Here is an 18,102-nt window from a genome sequence, read left to right on the forward strand (position 1 = left end):
CAGCCACTGCGCAGCATCAATGAGCAGGCCTGCCCTGGAAGTCTTCATTGTGCAGCGACGCTGCGTGCCAGATACCTGAAGATTTAAAATTACAGCGGCAGGGAGGGGTGGGTAGGGAAGTAGAGCCATAACTAGGGTTACCAGACGGGGTCTGGATGGCTTTTCAAAACCTGGCACATTGTTTGAGTTCTGAAAATCTTTCCTCTTCGTCTCATCGGGCAGGAGGGCATCCGCACATCCGCGAATGTCTTCCTGCCCGCTGAGAGCACGCAATGGGGGATGGGGCTGGGGCAGAATTGGGGTGTGGGGGTGAATCTAGGCGGTCCAGATTTTCCAAACGGAAAATCTGGTAACCCTAGCCAGATTTTGACCGCCAATTTTTGGGGAGGCCATGGCTCTTATGGTCTCCCCCCTTCTGATGCCTATGAGTGAGCACAGTCTAGGGAAGGGCCTAATGTGGTTTCAAAGTCTGACGTACGTCATTGTTTTGAGGAATCTAAGGCCAAGACCCAGGAAGTGCCTTATGCACAGAAACAGCTGGCAGCTCTGTGTGCAACATCTGTGGCCCTTGGCAATCTTACTAGACATCAGTAAAGAGCCACCTGTTGCTCAGCAAAACTGCTACAAGTCTTAACACATCGCATTACTATAAAGACTCGTTGAGTGGAACGGCTGCATAAGCAGAGAAAATGACTCTGCCGTCAGTATCTTCTTCTCACAGTTCAACGTTTCCACCCTCCAGTCAAACACTGACAAAGATTTCTCTCTTTCAAATAGGTGGCGTCCTTTAAGTAAGTGGAAGACGTCTGGCAAATATTTCAATTTTGCTCTGATGAAGGGCTTATTTTTCAAATTACTTGACGCAAAACTGAATTTCTGAAATACATCTACTACGTGGCAACCAGGATTCCGTAGGAGAGTTTCAGTTCCAGAAATATGAAACAGTACGGACTTTGTAGAAAATTAGAGTGGTTCTTTCTTTTTTTAATAAATCTTTATTGATTTTCAAACTTTGACAGTGCATAATAATTAAATGAACATGAACACTACATGAAATGCACTATTAAATACTCAAATAACACATAAAACAATCATTCCCCCCCCTCCCAAATATTAATACTAGAAGAACTATTATGTGAAAATAATTATAAAGAAGAAATAATTCTATGCTCAAAATACCTTTCCCTCCCCTACCCCCCTGCCCCCCGGATGTGTAAGGAAATCTAGTTAACGGCCATTATTGTGAATTAACAAATGTAGTTAATGGGCTCCACACTTGATTAAACGAACTACTAAATCCTAAACAATTTGCATTTATTCTCTCATACTTATAACCACCAGAGTGTGTAACTAAGTCTGTCATAGTTTTTCCAGTTTAGAGTGGTTCTTTCGTTATTAAAGCTGGGTGGCCAAGTTGACCCAGTGATTCAAAGTCCCAGTTTTGGGTTTTCCACTCAGTATTCATAGCGCCTGAGGGACGGGGGCAGCTTTCATTTTAAGAAAGTGGAAGGGTTTGGGCAGGGGAGGGAGGGTGCAGCCAGTGGCGTGGCAAGGGGGAGAGGTGCCTGGGGCAGAGGTGCCTGGGGCGGTGGCACCCCTCCCCCATCTTCTTTGCCTCCCCTTGCCCCACCTGCTTCTTCTCCGCCCCCCTCCTGCTGTGCGCGTGCCCTTTCCCTTCGCCTGTACCTCTAACATTCCCGGTGTGAGCAGCAATCCTAAGCTGCTGCTCGCGCCAACGTCGGCTCTTCCTTCGATGTCACTTCCTGGGCGTAGATGGGGTAGGTCAGAGGAAGAGCCGACGCTGGTGCGAGCAGCAGGTTGAGGTTGCGACTTGTGCCGCGAACATTAAAGAGGTACGAGGGAAGAGAAAGGGGCAGGGACAGAGTGTGGGGGGAAGAGAAAAGAGGCAAGTGTCGGCACCCTCATCAAGACAATGCCCCCCCCCACCTCCCCCCTTTACTACACCACTGGGTATAGCCCAAGTGTTAGCGCAGCAGACCTTTATCCTAGGGAACTGGGCTCAGCTCCTACCCCAGCTTCCTGAAACTCTGGGCAAGTCACTCAGAACTCCATTGCCCCAGGCAGTGTCTCTGAGCTGCCACCAGCTTCAGGGCTTGAAGAGTTCTGGCCACTGAACTAGAGGAAGAGATCTTCAGCCAGCAGGGTTTTGGGAAGCCCACCAACTTAGTTACCGTATTTTTCTCTCTATAAGACGCACCTGACCATAAGACGCACCCACCTGTAGAGGAGGAAAAAACAAGAAAAAAAAATTCTGAACCAAATGGTGTACCCTGTCCCCCCTCTGGCGGTCTAGTGGTAGGCTGGGACAGGGTAAAGGGCACATCCAGTGTTGAGCACAACTAATGGTAGGCATGTGTAGTGGCAGCCAGCTCCCAGCCATCCCCAAGGCAGCCAGCCTGCCAACCTCAAGCCAGCCACCCCCAGCCAGCCCCCAGTACTTTTTTTTTTTTGCATCCCAGCTCCCAGCGCTCTTTCCATGCTCCTGCCTCAGTTCCCCTGCTCTCTTCCGGCAGCGGTAGCAGCACAGTGGTGCACAAGGGAGGCGCACACTTTTTTCGTGCCTGCCTGGTCCCTCACTGCACTCCGAATGGCTGTCGTGAGTTCTCGCGGGACTTGCAAGAACTGACGGAAGCCATTTGGAGTGCAACGCGAGACCAGGTAGGCCCAGATGCAGCAGCCATTCTTACTAGCTGCACGCAGCTGCCCTGAAGCTTCTCCTCTGATGTAACTTCCTGTTTCTACTGGATCATGTCAGAGGAGAAGCTTCGGGGCAGCAACTAGCGAGAACGGCTGCTGCATCAGGGCCCCTCAGAGAGAAAACTTTGGTTTTGAAAAGCGCTGCGAACCTAGGGGGAAGGGAGGGAGATGGCCCGACAAAGGGAAGAGATGCCTGGACCACGGGGCCCCCTGGAGCTGTGGGGCCCAGGACAGCTGCCATGTTTGCCTTCCTGTAACGCTGGCCCTGCCTGCACCATGAGGCTCAAAGTTAGAGACAGCCGAATCAGTGTGGAAATGGAAGACAAACTGTTTCTGAGGCAGCATTGCAAAAGAAAACAATTAGGGGCACGAAATCCCCAGTGCCAGGGCAGAATTTCTAGGCACCTGGGATTTGTCAAGCCCTGGATTAAGTGTGACACCTAGAAGTTAGATTCATAGCCTATGATTGCATTGTTTCTGAAGGAATCCCAGTGCACGGCCCTTGCCAGGGACTCACTGCAATGGCCAAACTAGTGTATTGAGTGGGGAAATGATATAAGATCCTATTGTAGCTGTGAAGGCTCATGGCACAGATCCTAGTCTTAATTCTGACTAAACAGGAGGTATAAAGGAGCAAGAGGAAGCTGACAGGCCGGAAAAAATGGTTGCACAAAACCCTTAATATTATCTACACCCAGCGCTCAAATATAAAGTTGGCTAGACAAACTGATTTTACCTTAATGGGATCATACTTCATAAATGCTCCCATTTCATTAGGTTTACAGCACTGCACTTTGTAGATACTGGAAGTCGTCCAAACCCCAGGCCCTGTGGAACAGTTAGGCTTACACTGAGAAAGCCACATTTCACAGGCTAAGCAGCTTACAGATTGAATGCTTCAACTGTGAACCTTTTATTTCCTGGAGGCTTTGACTGTTTAGCACAGATAGAGAGAGGCATCTATATACCACATGTGGCCCTCTCCTATCACCCAACTAGGAGGGCTCCTGAAGAAGGGTTACCAGATGTCCGGATTTACCTGGACATGCCCTCCTTTTAGAGGACATGTCCAAGCATCCGGATGGCTTGTCCGGGTTTTGCAAAGCTTCCACCTCGGGACCGCGTCGGGGAGGCATCTGTGCACGGGTGGAAGCAATGCAGTGCCGACACACGCATGAGTGACATCATCGCGTAACACCTGCGCAGATGCGGCTCCGAGCACGAGAACAGGTTGAGGGGGGGGCAAGGCCGGGCTGGAATGGGGTGTGACTTGGGCAGAATGGGGCGGTGCGGAACCGGGCGGGGCCATGGGTCCAGATTTTACCCTATCCTGAGGTCACCACAGCAACCCATATCTTCCCTGCTCCAGTGGACCTGCAAACAGGTAAAGAGGCAAGGCTAAAGTACCAAGAACCCATTCGGAGCAGCTGTAGCTCAAGGCAGAAGAGTAGGATGCAAACACGCCACAGAGAATAGATTGCCAGCCAAGCGACAGAACAGCAGAGGTAACTCCTTATCAGCAACATTGAGGGGCCTAGAACAAGTCCACAGAGCCTATCACCTTTAAGTCAGTGGTCCAAATCTGGATCAGGGCAGTAGCGACCAGACGTCATAATACTGAACACTTTTTGGGGGTGAGGATTTAGAATATTTGTGTGACCGCTATGAAACTTGCACCCAGACTCTATAAAGGTTGCTGAAAGTTGGGCGCCAAAGGTTGGCCACAGTCCTAGGTTGCCCGTGCAAATCACTTGGTTAACTATTAACGGTCAACAGTATTGTAGGCATGGGTGGGCCCGGGTGGGCAAAGGCCCACCCTCTGCGGGCTCAGGCCCACCCACAGGCAGCAGACTCTTACTGAACTTGGTGGGGATCCCCAAGCCCTGTCAGCTGAAAACCTCCTTGAACATAACCAAGACTCTCTTCAACACAGCTCCACAGTCGATGATGGCTCTTCTTTGCCGCCCGATGCTGGCACGCTATGAATGCTCATTTTTTTATGCAGGAAGACCTAGCCTGCGCTGGGTCCTATTATCAGCTGCCTAAGAAGAGCTGCTGCCAACTGTGGAGGTGTGCTGAAGAGAGTTTCGGTTGCATTCAAGGAGGTTTTCTGCTGGCAGAGCTTGCCATCTTAGGTATTTATTGTTATCAGTTGGGAGAGACAGGAAGCGGAGATTATATGTGCCCAGTGGCATGGTAAGGGGGGGAAGGGAGGGGGCAGTCCGCCCAGGGCGCAGCACCTCTCCTTCTCCGCCCCTGTTCCTCTCTGTGTGCGCAACCTTTGCCTTCCCATAGAAACATAGAAACATAGAAATAGATGGCAGATAAGGGCCCACGGCCCATCTAGTCTGCCCACCTTAATGTCCCTCCCCTACCTTTGCCCTGTGAATAGATCCCATGTGCCGATCCCATTTGGCCTTAAAATCAGGCACGCTGCTGGCCTCAATCACCTGTAGTGGAAGACTATTCCAGCGATCAACCACTCTTTCAGTGAAAAAGAATTTCCTGGTGTCACCTCGTAGTTTCCCGCCCCTGATTTTCAACGGATGCCCTCTTGTTGTCGTGGGACCCTTGAAAAAGAAGATATCTTCCTCCGCCTCGATGCGGCCCATAAGATACTTGAACGTCTCGATCATGTCCCCCCTCTCTCTGCGCTCCTCGAGCGAGTATAGCTGTAATTTGTCAAGCCGTTTTTCGTATGGTAGATCCTTGAGTCCCGAGACCATCCGGGTGGCCATTCTTTGCACCGACTCCAGTCTCAGCACATCCTTGCGATCATGCGGCCTCCAGAATTGCACACAGTATTCCAGGTGGGGCCTCACCATGGATCTATACAATGGCATAATGACTTCCGCCTTACGACTGACGAAACCCCTTCGTATGCAGCCCATGATTTGTCTTGCCTTGGACGAAGTCTGCTCCACTTGATTGGCAGACTTCATGTCCTCACTGACGATTACCCCCAAGTCTCGTTCTGCTACCGTTTTTGCTAGGATCTCGCCATTAAGGGTATAAGACTTGCATGGATTCTGGCTGCCCAGGTGCATAACTTTGCATTTTTTGGCATTGAAGTTGAGTTGCCATGTCCTAGACCATCGCTCCAGTAGGAGTAGGTCGTGCATCATGTTGTCGGGCACTGAATCTTCGTCTGTTGTGCATTTGCCCACTACATTACTCAGTTTGGCGTCATCGGCGAATAATGTTATTTTACCTCGAAGCCCTTCTGCCAAGTCTCTTATAAAGATGTTGAATAGGATTGGGCCCAAGACTGAGCCCTGTGGTACTCCACTAATCACCTCCGTCATTTCGGAGGGGGTGCCGTTCACCACCACCCTTTGGAGCCTACCTCCAAGCCAGCTCCCAACCCATTTCGTCAATGTGTTACCTAATCCTATAGAACTCATCTTGCTCAGTAACCTGCGGTGTGGTACGCTATCGAATGCTTTGCTAAAGTCCAGGTACACGATGTCCAGGGACTCCCCTATATCCAGCTTCCCCGTTACCCAGTCAAAGAAGCTGATCAGGTTGGATTGGCAGGATCTCCCCTTAGTAAATCCATGTTGTCGGGGATCCCGTAGATTCTCCTCATCCAGGATCTTATCTAATTGAGGAGAATCTACGGGATCCCCGACAACATGGATTTACTAAGGGGAGATCCTGCCAATCCAACCTGATCAGCTTCCCCATATCTTTTTTATTTCCCCAGCGTGAGGCTGCTGCCTACATCAGCATCGATGCTCTCTCTGACATCACCTAAGAAATGATGTCAAAGGACGAGCCGACAATGACATGGGAAGGGAGTGAGGGTGTGGCATGGGGGCGGGGCAGGCAGTGGGGGAGGGGCGCCTCCGCCCCGGGCACCTCTCGCCCTTACTACGCCACTGCATGTGCCCACCCAGTTTGCCCAGTGGCCCACCCAAAATGTGAAGCTCAGCTACGCCCCTGTAACAATTGGCGCTAATTGGTCTCAATTGAGATTTACAAGTGCAACTTGCGGCCCATTATTTTATAACCCAGTTTGCGCACAGCGCATGGCCACGTCCCTTTTGGCACACGTGGTATGGGAATTAGGTGCCCTGCCTTATAGGAAAGCGTGCCGCCAGATGCAAGTGCAAATTTTAATAGGTGCCAAGCACTGGCATCGTGAGGGTGGGAGGTGCCCATGGTGGTGGCATCCCCATCCCCCTCCCCCCACCATGCGTGTGCCCCTTCTGTTCTCCTCTACAAGTTTAGTAATAATAATAATAATAATAACAACAGTTTATATACCGCAATACCGTGAAGTTCTATGCGGTTTACAAAAGATTACAAGAGGTACAAAATGAGTGACCCGAAGAGAGAAGAGAGTGAGAAATAGGTCAAGAAAGTCGTTGTTGAGAGTGGAGTGCGGGTCAGTTGTCCAGGTACTTCAGGAATAGGTATGTTTTTAGGCGCTTCCTGAATTCCTCGTAAGTGGAGGGCGAGAGCAATTGCTTTAGGTCTTTGCCCCATAAAGCTGCTTGATGTGAGAGAAGGTGTTCGTGGTGTTTTTTTTTTAGTTTGCAACCTCTGACTGGGGGGGGAAACGAAGTTCAGGTGTGAGATTCTCGTGTGTTTGTTGGTGGAGAAGGTGAAAAGGTCTGTTATGTATTTAGGGCCTAGACCATATAGTACTTTGAAGCAGAGGCAGGCGAACTCAAACTTAGCTTCCCTGGCGTGAGCAGCATCTCCAGTTTTCTGCCCGCGCCGACATCGGTTCTCATTTTCTAGTTGCAGGACCCAGAAGTAACGTCAGAGGGGAGCGCTGAGGCTGGCGTGAGCAACCGGTTGGCGTTGTTGCCCATGCCGGTGAAGAGCTAACGGTACAATGGGGGAAGGGGAGTGAAGGTGGATGCGCAGAGGGGGAGGGATGGAAAGGAGCAGGGGGGCGAGGTGCCTCCACCAAGACGGCGCCCAGAGGGGTCCGCCCCACCCCCCCGCCTCCCCTTTACTACGCCACTGGCGTCAAGTAACATCAAGAACTGACTCTCGGCACCCAACTGTTCATGTTAAAAGCTCGTTAACCAATTAATTTGCATCAACCTCTCAGCAGCATGCCCAAATTTGGTCACCAGAAAAGGGGCTCATAGACAAAACCACGCAAGACAATCGCGTGCGGACAAACCCGCCCAACCGCGCGCAGGACGTCAACGCACTGGATTTTAGCACTATTTATAAGCACTGTGAAGGGGTGTGGGGGGGGGGAACCCCGCCACTTTAGTTAGAAATGATGGCGCTCCAGTGGGGGGTTGGGGGTGAGGGGGGAAAAACTCCATTACAGAGGAAACACTTTTTTTCCCTGTTCTTTAGGAAAAAATTACTGTTTGCTCTGTAATGGGGGGGGCTTTCCCCCCCACCCTCCCAACGGGTGCACCAACATTTCTAAGTAAAGTAGGGAGTTCCCCCCCACACCCCTCCTCAGAGCGCTTTTAAATAATGTTGAAATCCAGCGCGCGATTGTCTAGGCGGGTTTGTCCACGCGCCCATTGTGTCACGCGCTTTTGACTGGACACCAGAAAAGGCCCTCGTATCATTAAAGCACCATCGTAATTTGGCATCGACAGGCTGGCAGCCAAACGGCTCCATTTCGGAATCTGAAAGATCTTTAGGCATTGCTCTATGCCAGTGTATCGCAAACTGTGTGCCGCTGTGAGATTCCAGGCGGGCTGCGAGAGGCACGTCCTGTGGGCGCTCAACGCTGGCATCTCTCCTCCTCTCTGCACCCGCTGCATTGGCAGAGTAATTTCAGGATTAGCAAACTCAGGGGTCCATCTGGAGGCCCTGATATAGTAAGGGGAGGGGGGGGTCCACCCCGGGCACAATCTTTGTAAAGGGCGTAGTTACCCATCCTCCTCTCTGCCCCATCCTTCCTAACATCCCCCTCCCCCTCCACACATGCGCACCCCTTCCCTTGTACATCTTTGATTTTTCCTGCACGAGCAACATTTCGAACTTGCTGCCCATGTCGGTGTCGCCTCTCTCTGATGTTGCTTCCGGAAGTGACGTCAGAGGGAGAGCCGACACGACACGGGCAGCAAGTCTGTGCTGTTGCTCTCGCCTGGAAAATTACAAAGGTACAAGGGAAGGAAGGCGGCGTGTGGCAGGATGGGTTGAGAAGGAGCTGGGGGGGGGGGGAGAGGTGTGGAGGAGAGGGTGGGGGAGGGGCGCCGTTTACCCTCGCTACGCCACTGTCTGGAGGGCCTCTGCACGCGCACAGTCGTTGACATGATGACATCACACATGCACGCGATGTCATCACGTCGACCTCTGCGCATGCCCGGAGGCCCTGCAGACGCGGCCCCGAGTTTGGCGTGCCGGGGCTTGACAAAGTTTGCGAGACACTGCTCTGCGCCAATGAATTTTCAACCGTGTTTCATTAAGCCCCGGCAAAGGTGTTGCACTCAGACGCTGGAGCACTGCTGGCTCTCGTTAATGCTAATGGCTTCATTTAAGGGGACTGTGGCATCCAGCTGCACCACGCAGGGGCTCTCAGCAAGGGCAGCAGACAGGACTGGCTTTTAAGATAACTACTTTGAATATTCATCGGATGGATGTATTTGCATATGAAGAATCCAAGGATAAGGTTAACTTGCCCAGCTTAGTTAGGCTGAAAACCAGACCTGTTTTCAGTCCTTGAGGACCAGAATTGAAAACCCATGACACAGTAGACATAGCCTAAAATGTGAAGGGCTTAGGAGGGCACTAAGGCGGGTCAAATGGAAGGTAGGGCTGAGCTCCAGGAACTGAGTTGCTACGGGGGCAGTTCTCTAAACTACCCCATTCCCCCTACTCTAGCTCCGTGTTATCTGATGGATTGGGGGTAAATCACCTCACCTTCCTGCATCTTTGCTGCAATCTCAGCTCTGACCTGTGATTGGATAATGATAAAACTGTTAAATATAAAGTGGTCTGGAGATCTGTTTTTCACACAATGCTTCGCTTTACCAACGGGGCTGTCACCCCATTAAGCAGAGCGCTGGTCGGAAATGAGACGCTGCTTGTAGGAAATGGGAAAATTCTTTACCTACCATGATGAGGTACCTTGATCTGTACTGGATGGTCCCAAAGATTCCTAAAATGACAGCCATGATGTGCAAAAAGTTAGCCAGGATGGGTGCCCACTGATAACCCAGGAAATCAAAGATCTGCCTCTCCAGGGCTGCGATCTGGAAAAGAAGAAAGGGACAAAGCAGAGAATTATTTATTCAACATCCGTTCACAAGACATTAAGGTAAAAGTGTATGAAGTAATTAATGAGGAATCCCACGGACAATTAGTTACAATAGACGGAAATGTCTGCATGATTCATTGGCTGGAGAGCAGCAGATACATCATGCTGGGAAGTTCTTAATGGAAACTCTCCAAAGAAGCTCAGGAATAGAGTCCTATGAAACGTGCGGGGAGAGGGTGCCAGTAGAGGGGTGACTTCCACCTTCTGGCAGGTCCACTGGATATTTTTTGGTGTAGAGAAGAGTTGCACACTCATGGTGCTGCAGTGTAAAATTGTCTGGCTTCTTTTGAACATGGGTTATCTACTCCCAGGAGATCTGAGCTGGCTCTGATCAAGTCCTGATCTTGTTCAGGACCATAAGATCATAAGAATAGCCCCATTGGGTCAGACCAATGGTCCATCAAGCCCGGTAGCCCGTTCTCACGGTGACCAATCCAGGTCCCTAATACCTGGCCAAAACCCAAGGAGTAGCAACGTTCCATTCAGAATTTCATAGAATAGCAAGATTCCGGAACCCCAAAGAGTAGCAACATTCCATGCTACCGATCCAAGATCAAGCATTGATCTCCCCTATGTCCCTCTCAATAACAGACTATGGAGTTTTCCTCCAGGAAATTGTCCAAATCATTCTTAAAACCAGCTACGCTATCCGCTCTTATCATAACCTCTGGCAATGCGTTCCAGAGCTTAACTATTCTTTAAGTGAAAATTTTTTTACTCCTATTGGTTTTAAAAGTATTCCCCTGTAACTTCATCGCGTATCCCCCTAGTCTTTGTCATTTTTGAAGAAGTGAAAAATCGATCCACTTGTACCCGTTCTACTCCACTTATGATTTTGTACATTTCAATCATATACCACCCTACTTTCAAGGCAAAACAGGTTGGGTTAGGGAAGGACTTTATGGGTCAGATACTAGTCCTCTATGTGCTCTTCCTTAATCACTCTTTTGTCGTATGTGAGCAAATTACAAAATATAGGAGTAATTCTTTCAAGAAGACATTTCTAATTGCCAAAATTCTATCCAAGTGCTATTTTAGAACCAGGTGCCAACATGCAGTGACGCATAGTTCCAAGATGGCCATACACATGGGTGGTGTTTGATCAGAGTTATGAATGCAAAATTATAGAATACTATAATTTATACATGTTTTGGCAATTTAGGCATGAGAACCGGCATCATCCGTATGGCTTAAATGCTCACGCCTAAAATACAGACATAGATTTGAACCATTGCACTAGTATTTTGCAGGTTGGGTCACGGAAAAGTAGCCCGCCACTAATAGTGGTGCCAGAAAGATGGTGCTCTCCCTGGAACAGCGAATAGTTTTTGTGGAAGGCTGTGTGCGAAGCAGATCGATTATGAAAATGCAAGAGGCCTTCGCCAACAAGCACCCAGGAACAAAACCACCAGCAAAACGTTGTATTCAGAGTCTGGTTCGGAAATGGCTCGTTCATCTTGTCATACTATTGCCGGAGGAGGGCTACTTTTCTGTGGGAAAAGAAGGCACCTCCTTTCTTTTATACAATAGCACTACATAAATACGCTGTTATATATGTCTCAGTTCCATTTTTGCACACCTTTTAAAAAAAAAAAAAAAAAAAACAACCCTTCTGGCTAGTCTACCAGTCCCAAAATAGATTTTCATGTCTTCTTACTTGCCTGTGCTTCATTTCACCCACTGTAATTGTGACTAACTCCCTCACAAAGTGCCCTCCAGCCTCTTGAGAAAAGTACGGTATAACTAATGTATCCTACATGAACATTTCCTTATGAGGTGGGAAAAAGGACCGCCATGTTCAGAGAGAATCCATAAGCAACATTATGTAGGTTCAATAGACAGGGAACATGAATGCAGCTAAAGACCTTACAGATAAAAGACCGTAATATGAGGTTTTGAATGATCTTATAGACAGTAGGGATGGGTAGCCAAAAAAATTGTACATTTTGTATCATTTCCCATGCCCTTTAGGGAAATGTTTGTTTTGTTTGGGGGTTCCCTCCTCCTAGTGTCACAGGCGACAACACAAAATGAAAATTTTCTGGCTGCTTTCCAACATCCCTCCTTCCTGCCGAGAACAAACACCCCTTCCCACCTTCCTTATGACCTGTCCCCACAGCACCCTCCCATGTCCCCCTCTAACACAAGAACATAATATTAGTCTTACTGGGTCAGACCAGTAGCCCGTTCTCATGGTGGCCAATCCAGGTCACTAGTACCTCGCCAAAACCCAAAGAGTAGCAACATTCCATTCAGAATCCTAAAGAATTCCAGAAGATTCCGGAATCTCAAACGTTCACAATCCAAAAGCTAGATTCCGGAATCCCAAAGAGTAACAAAAGATTCCAGAATCTGAAGTAGTAGCAACATTCCATGCTACCGATCGAGGGCAACCAGTGGCTTCCACCATGTCTCTCTCAATAACAGACTATGGATTTTTCCTCCAGAAACGTGTCCAAATCTTTCTTAACACCAGCTATGCTATCTGCTCTTACCACATCCTCTGGCAACACGTTCCAGAGCTTAAGTCTCCTCCTACTGGTTTTAAAAGTTATTTCCCTGTAACTTCATCGAGTGTCCCCCTAGTCTTTGTAATTTTTGACAAAGCGAAAATCGATCCACTTGTACCTGTTCTACTCCATTCAGGATTTTGTAGACTTCAACCATATCTCCCCTCAGCCGTCTCTTTTCCAAGCTGAAGAGCCCTAACCATTTTATCTTTCCTCATACAAGAGGAGTTCCAAGTGCCTTGCAACATTATAGCTATACTTTTATTTCAAGACATTGCCTTCCCAAAGTCCACTTTCAGCTGGTTGCCTTCTTTTCATATTTCATATACATCCACATATTTATTCCCTAAATCATCCTTCTTATACAACTTTAAGTTAATGAAATCCAGCATTTTCTTTCTGTCCTCTTATTTATTCACCTCATTCTATCATCTTTCTAATCTCTGTTCTCTCTATTGTCTCCTATTAGACGCTCCACCATCAATTTTCTACTTAACTTCAAGATTATACTCGTCTACTTTCTGGCTTTCTTATCCTTCTCAGTCTCGTTATCCTTTCTTCCACTTTTACCTCTTCTCTCTCCTTTCTGCTGTTCACATTTGCTGACTCTTATGCCGTTCTCTTCCCTTCTCTGTTTGTGTCTCTAATGTGGATTCTTGCTCTCACCATCTTAGCATTCATTGGCTCATCCACCCGTATCCTCTGCTCATCCCTCAGGCTATCAGAAGCCTCATCCGTCCTCTAGTCTTTTCTCATCTTGACTACTGTAACTCTCCTGGCTGGCCTATCTCTCTTATCTCCATTTTTTTTTTTTATAACTCATTCCGAACTTCATGATTTGTCTTCCCTTATCTGCTCCATTCATTTCTTCCATGTTCACGAGGTACGTATATAAACTCAGACGATTTTAGCAGTGCACATCACCTCACAGCTCTCTCTCCTGCTTGGAATTCCCTTGTTTCCCCCTTTGTATTCTCTCGGAGAGCTGGAAAAATGGTGTAGGGAAGGCAATAGTTGGGAATTAAATAGTGGGGGCCCTGGAGGCCTGCCCCCCCCCCAACTTTCTTAGGGATCCCCAACTGCAGTACCCTGAAAGGATGGCAGGGATGACACTAAGGGCCATATTCTACATACGATACCTAAAAAAAATCTCTGCCAAACAGGATGGCGCTTAGGCACTTCATCTTTTCCGTTACAGCTCCTCAAACATGGAATTCCCTCCCTATTTACTTAAGAGAGGAAAAAAATTGGGATAAATTTAAGAGCAAACTTAAAAGCTTTCTTTTTATAGATGCATTTAATGACTAAAAGGACCGACTAGGAGTTTCATTTTATTTTCATAACTTCTTTGAGATTTTTCGTTCTTTCCCTTCCTATTGTTTTCAACCATAAGTGTCTTTTCTTCTATTAACCAAATTATATTTCTGTCCCCATCCTTTCCTCACGTTCTATTATGTTTGTAAAGTTAGTCTTCAGTATGCTTTGTAAGGTTCAGTTTTTTGGTAGTTTTGTTTGTCCCCCCCAATTTTGTAATTTTATTGATTTGTTCATCGCTTTGAATTTTGAATAAGTGATTAATCCAATTTTATAATAAACTTGAACGATTCTGTAAAATGCCTCTGAAGTATGGTGCAGGGTATAGAATCACGCTTAGAGCTGTATATTTGATTAACCTTAGGACGCATCCATTTAGGCCAATGAAAACCGGGCCTAAATGCCAGCGCCTCAGTTGTGCCTATTCTGCACCTGCGCACCTAACTTTTAGGAATGCCCATGACCTGCCCATGCTCCTCCCCTGACCGCGCCCCCCTCCCCTTTTGAGATTCACACACTAGAATTTATGTGCACTGCTTTATAGAATACGCTTAGAAAGTTGTGCACGTAACTTCTAATTAGAGCCAATTTGCGCCGGTTATTGCTTGTTAATTGCCAATTATCAGTGCTGATTAGCTTGTTAAGCAATTAGGTTGTACGCACATATCAGCAATGCATACAGATTTGTACACTATAAGGAATGAGGCCCTAAGTGTATTCCGTTGCGGTGCCTACATCTTGGCGCCAGGTTATAGAATTTCCTCCTATATTATGAGTTGTACTATCTGATACACGTCTCTTGAGCCTTACACTTTATCCAGGGTCTCTATTGACTTTGTATTTTATTTTTCTGAAGCAGAATTTGACCTCTTGTCTTGCTAACTGAAGGCACCGAGTTTCTCCTCTGTGTTTTCTTATTCATTGGCAAAACCCACCGTCAACACGTTAAATATCACAACTCCCCTGACCTTCGTCCTTTACTCAAGCAATGACACGGTTTGGTGTCCCTGCGCTTCTCCGACAGCGCACCTTGAGCCATTTTCCTCAGCTCAGCTGGTAGAAGCATTTCCTTAAGAAATAAAGCCAACCTTTTATTTCAAAAGAACTGGCAGACAATGCGGAGGAGCGAGGAATGAAAGTTCAGGAGAAAAAGCCAGATAGGTCCAGAAAGGAAAAAGAGAAGTGAAGAAAAGTTGATTTGGGTTGATAGACTCCCTTAGCTCTACGAAGTCTTGTTAACCCTATAATGACTTCCCTCAAAGCACTGCTCTGAATCTTCCTTCTCTCTCTCTAACTTCAGCTCTTTAACTTTTCCTGCCACCTGACTTTTTCATCGTGTTTCATTCCATTCACCACTTAGATAAGAACTGTCAAGTCAATATTAAAAGCTGTGGATAGATAGCAGCACTGCAAGATAAATGGCTTAGCTAGTGGTAGCTGGGATTATTTAGTGGCACTGTCTGAATGGCACTGCCGAAAATCTGTACAAACCACCTTGACAGCATAAAGATATATAGCATAAACAATGCTGGCTGTGGATATTAGGAGGAAGGCGTGGCCTAGCGGTTAGAGCTACAGCCTCAGCACCGTAAGGTTGTGGGTTCAAACCCCACGCTGCTCCTTGTGACCCTGGGCAAGTCACTTAATCCCCCCGTTACCCCACCGGGACAGACAGGCCAAAAATGCTTGAGTACCTGAATAAATTCATGTAAACTGTTCTGAGTTCCCCTGGGAGAATAGTATAGAAAATTGAATAAATAAATAGTGTGAAAAGTTTCAGCCTCTGATTACCAGAGCTGGTATTGTGACATCATAATGCCTCATTCCACCAATAAGAGCCAACCTCATCAGTGATGTCACAATGGCTTCATTGTCCTACACTTGGCTCATTTTTACTACATGTTGATTTCTAGAGTGGTACAGTGGTTAAAACTGAAGCCTTAGCACCCTGAGATTGTGGGTTCAAACCCTGCACCGCTTCTTGTGACCTTGGGCAAGTCACTTAATTCCCCCCCACATTAGATTGATTTATTTAGTTCGTTTTATAGTCCTGTCCTTCCGAGGAGCCCAGAACAGGTCAGTGTTACATTCAGAATATTTTGGAGACACAACTTTGGGTACATTCACAACATACTGGAGAATTTGATTAAGGATTACAAAGACGCCTTTACAATTTGACTGGAGACATTAGACTAGTGGTAGACGTTTGAGGCAGTATATGTTAGAGGGGTACATTCATAGTGCATTGAAGGCATATAGAGATATACACTTCTCCCTCCATATTTGCTGTGATAGGGGATTACTAGAACCGCAAATACAGAAAAACCGCGAATAACTTTTCATATGTTATTCTCTGTTTTCTATTAAAAACTATCGTGAATTTGGTGAAATCACGAATAACATGGTGGGAGACCTGGCCTGTTCTTGCAGGAGAGGCACAACAAGGTGAAGAAAGTGCCAGGAATCAGTGATTTTCTCTGTAAAAAGCTTGGAATCTCTATGCAAGCTGATGTAATTTGGGGGGGAGGAGCCAGCAAGCTAAACACCGTGAATAATTGAAACCGCGAATGCTGAAACCGCGAATATGGAGGGAGAAGTGTATTCACAGCGAACTGTGGGCATTGGATTAGGGTACATTCACCTAATTCTTGGACCATGGATTAAGGGTCCCAGCGGTGCATTCTCATCTAAACCACGGACAAGAGACTGATTGGGACCTTGGGAGGTGTTGAAAAAGGTGCCCTTACGGAACAGTGCGCTGCTGTCAGCAATGAATTTTAGGTGAGTGGTTTCAATTTTAGGCCACTAAAATCTGGTCTTTAAGGTCTCAAGGCTGGTATGTGATTGTTCGAGAACAGTATTGTTTTTACCGATTTCCAGAAAGGTAGTAGGCTATCTATAACTCGAATGTCCGGAGGAAGTTGGTACCATAGTTTTGTCACACTGTGGAAGAAGGAGGGTTTCCAAGCAGTTTCTAGCTGAAGCTGATGAGCCGGTGGGATACATAGTCGGCGTTCCAGTTGCAATCTGAGTGGTCTTGTTGGGTGATAGATAGGGAGTTTTTCAGCTATATAGTGGGGGGTCATGTTGTGGAAGTGCTTAAAGGCGATAGTCAGTTGTTTGAAGATGGCCTATGAGCAGCCAGTGTACTTCGTTCAGTGCTGGGTTAATGGGTTTTTCAATAGCCTGACAACGGCGTTCTGGACTCTGTAGTTGTTGAAGTTCCTTCATAGAAAGGCCGGCGTACAAGCTGTTGCATTGGTCCAGGAGAGATAATACAAAGGCGTATAGCAGTTGAGTGCTTTGTCTGAAAAGTATCGTTGGATGTGCCTCAATTGTCGTAAGTGGTAGAAGGATGAGGACACCATCTTAGAGATCTGTGTGGAAAATGTAAGGTTGGCATCTAGGATGATCCGTAGACTGCATACTTAGTCTTTGGGTATGAGAATGGTGTATTCCTAGGTAAGGGAGGGTCGAGGGGCTATACAGGTCTCCTTGCGAAGCCTTAATAGCTCAGTTTTGGACGTGTTTAGTTGGAGTTTGTGAGATGTCATCCATAAATATACTGTGAGCCCACAGGGATATATAGGGAAAATTCATGCGGCAGCAGCCAAAAAAGCAAACAGGATGGATGGCAAAAAAAAAAAATGGATGGTTAACAAGACTAAGAATGTTATAATGTCCCTGTATCGCTCCATGGTGCGACCTCATCTGGAGTATTGCATTCAATTCTGGTCTCCTTCTCTCAAGAAAGATATAGCAGCGCTAGAAAAGGTTCAAAGAGATAGCGACCACATGATAAAAGTATGGAACTCCTCTCATATGAGGAAAGACTAAAACAGTTAGGGATTTTCAGCTAGGAAAAGAGATGGCCGAGGGGAGATTGAAGTCTACAAAATTGAAGTCTACCAAACTGAAGTCTACAAAATCCTGAGTGGAGTAGAACAGGTACAGGTGGATCGATGTTTCACTCCGGCAAAAATGACAAAGACTAGAGGACACTCAATGAAGTTACAAGGAAATACTTTTAAAACCAATAGCAGTAAATTTTTTTTCACTTAGAGAATAGTTAAGCTCTGGAACGCGTTGCCAGAGGATGTGGTAAGAATGGATAGCATAGCTAGTTTTAAGAAAGGTTTGGACAAGTTCTTGGAGGAAAAGTCCATAGTCTGTTATTGAGAAAGACATGGGGGAAGCCACTGCTTGCCCTGGATCGGTAGCATAGAATGTTGCTACTCTTTGGGATTCCGGAACCCTGCTACTCTTTGGGGGTTCTAGAATCTTGTTACTCTCTGGGATTCCGGAATCTTG

General features: G+C 47.1%; 1 protein-coding gene across 1 annotated transcript in view; it reads right to left on the reverse strand.

The window, feature by feature from the left end:
* NKAIN1 (sodium/potassium transporting ATPase interacting 1) overlaps nt 1–18,102 on the reverse strand; it is a 262,439-nt gene that overhangs the window by 78,887 nt on the left and 165,450 nt on the right. Inside the window, exon 2 of the mRNA XM_033953781.1 lies at nt 9,765–9,902. Within this exon, the coding sequence (XP_033809672.1) occupies nt 9,765–9,902 (138 nt within the window). The remainder of the gene's footprint in view (nt 1–9,764; nt 9,903–18,102) is intronic.

This window comes from Geotrypetes seraphini, chromosome 8, assembly GCF_902459505.1.
Source record: "Geotrypetes seraphini chromosome 8, aGeoSer1.1, whole genome shotgun sequence".
Lineage (NCBI taxonomy): Eukaryota > Metazoa > Chordata > Amphibia > Gymnophiona > Dermophiidae > Geotrypetes > Geotrypetes seraphini.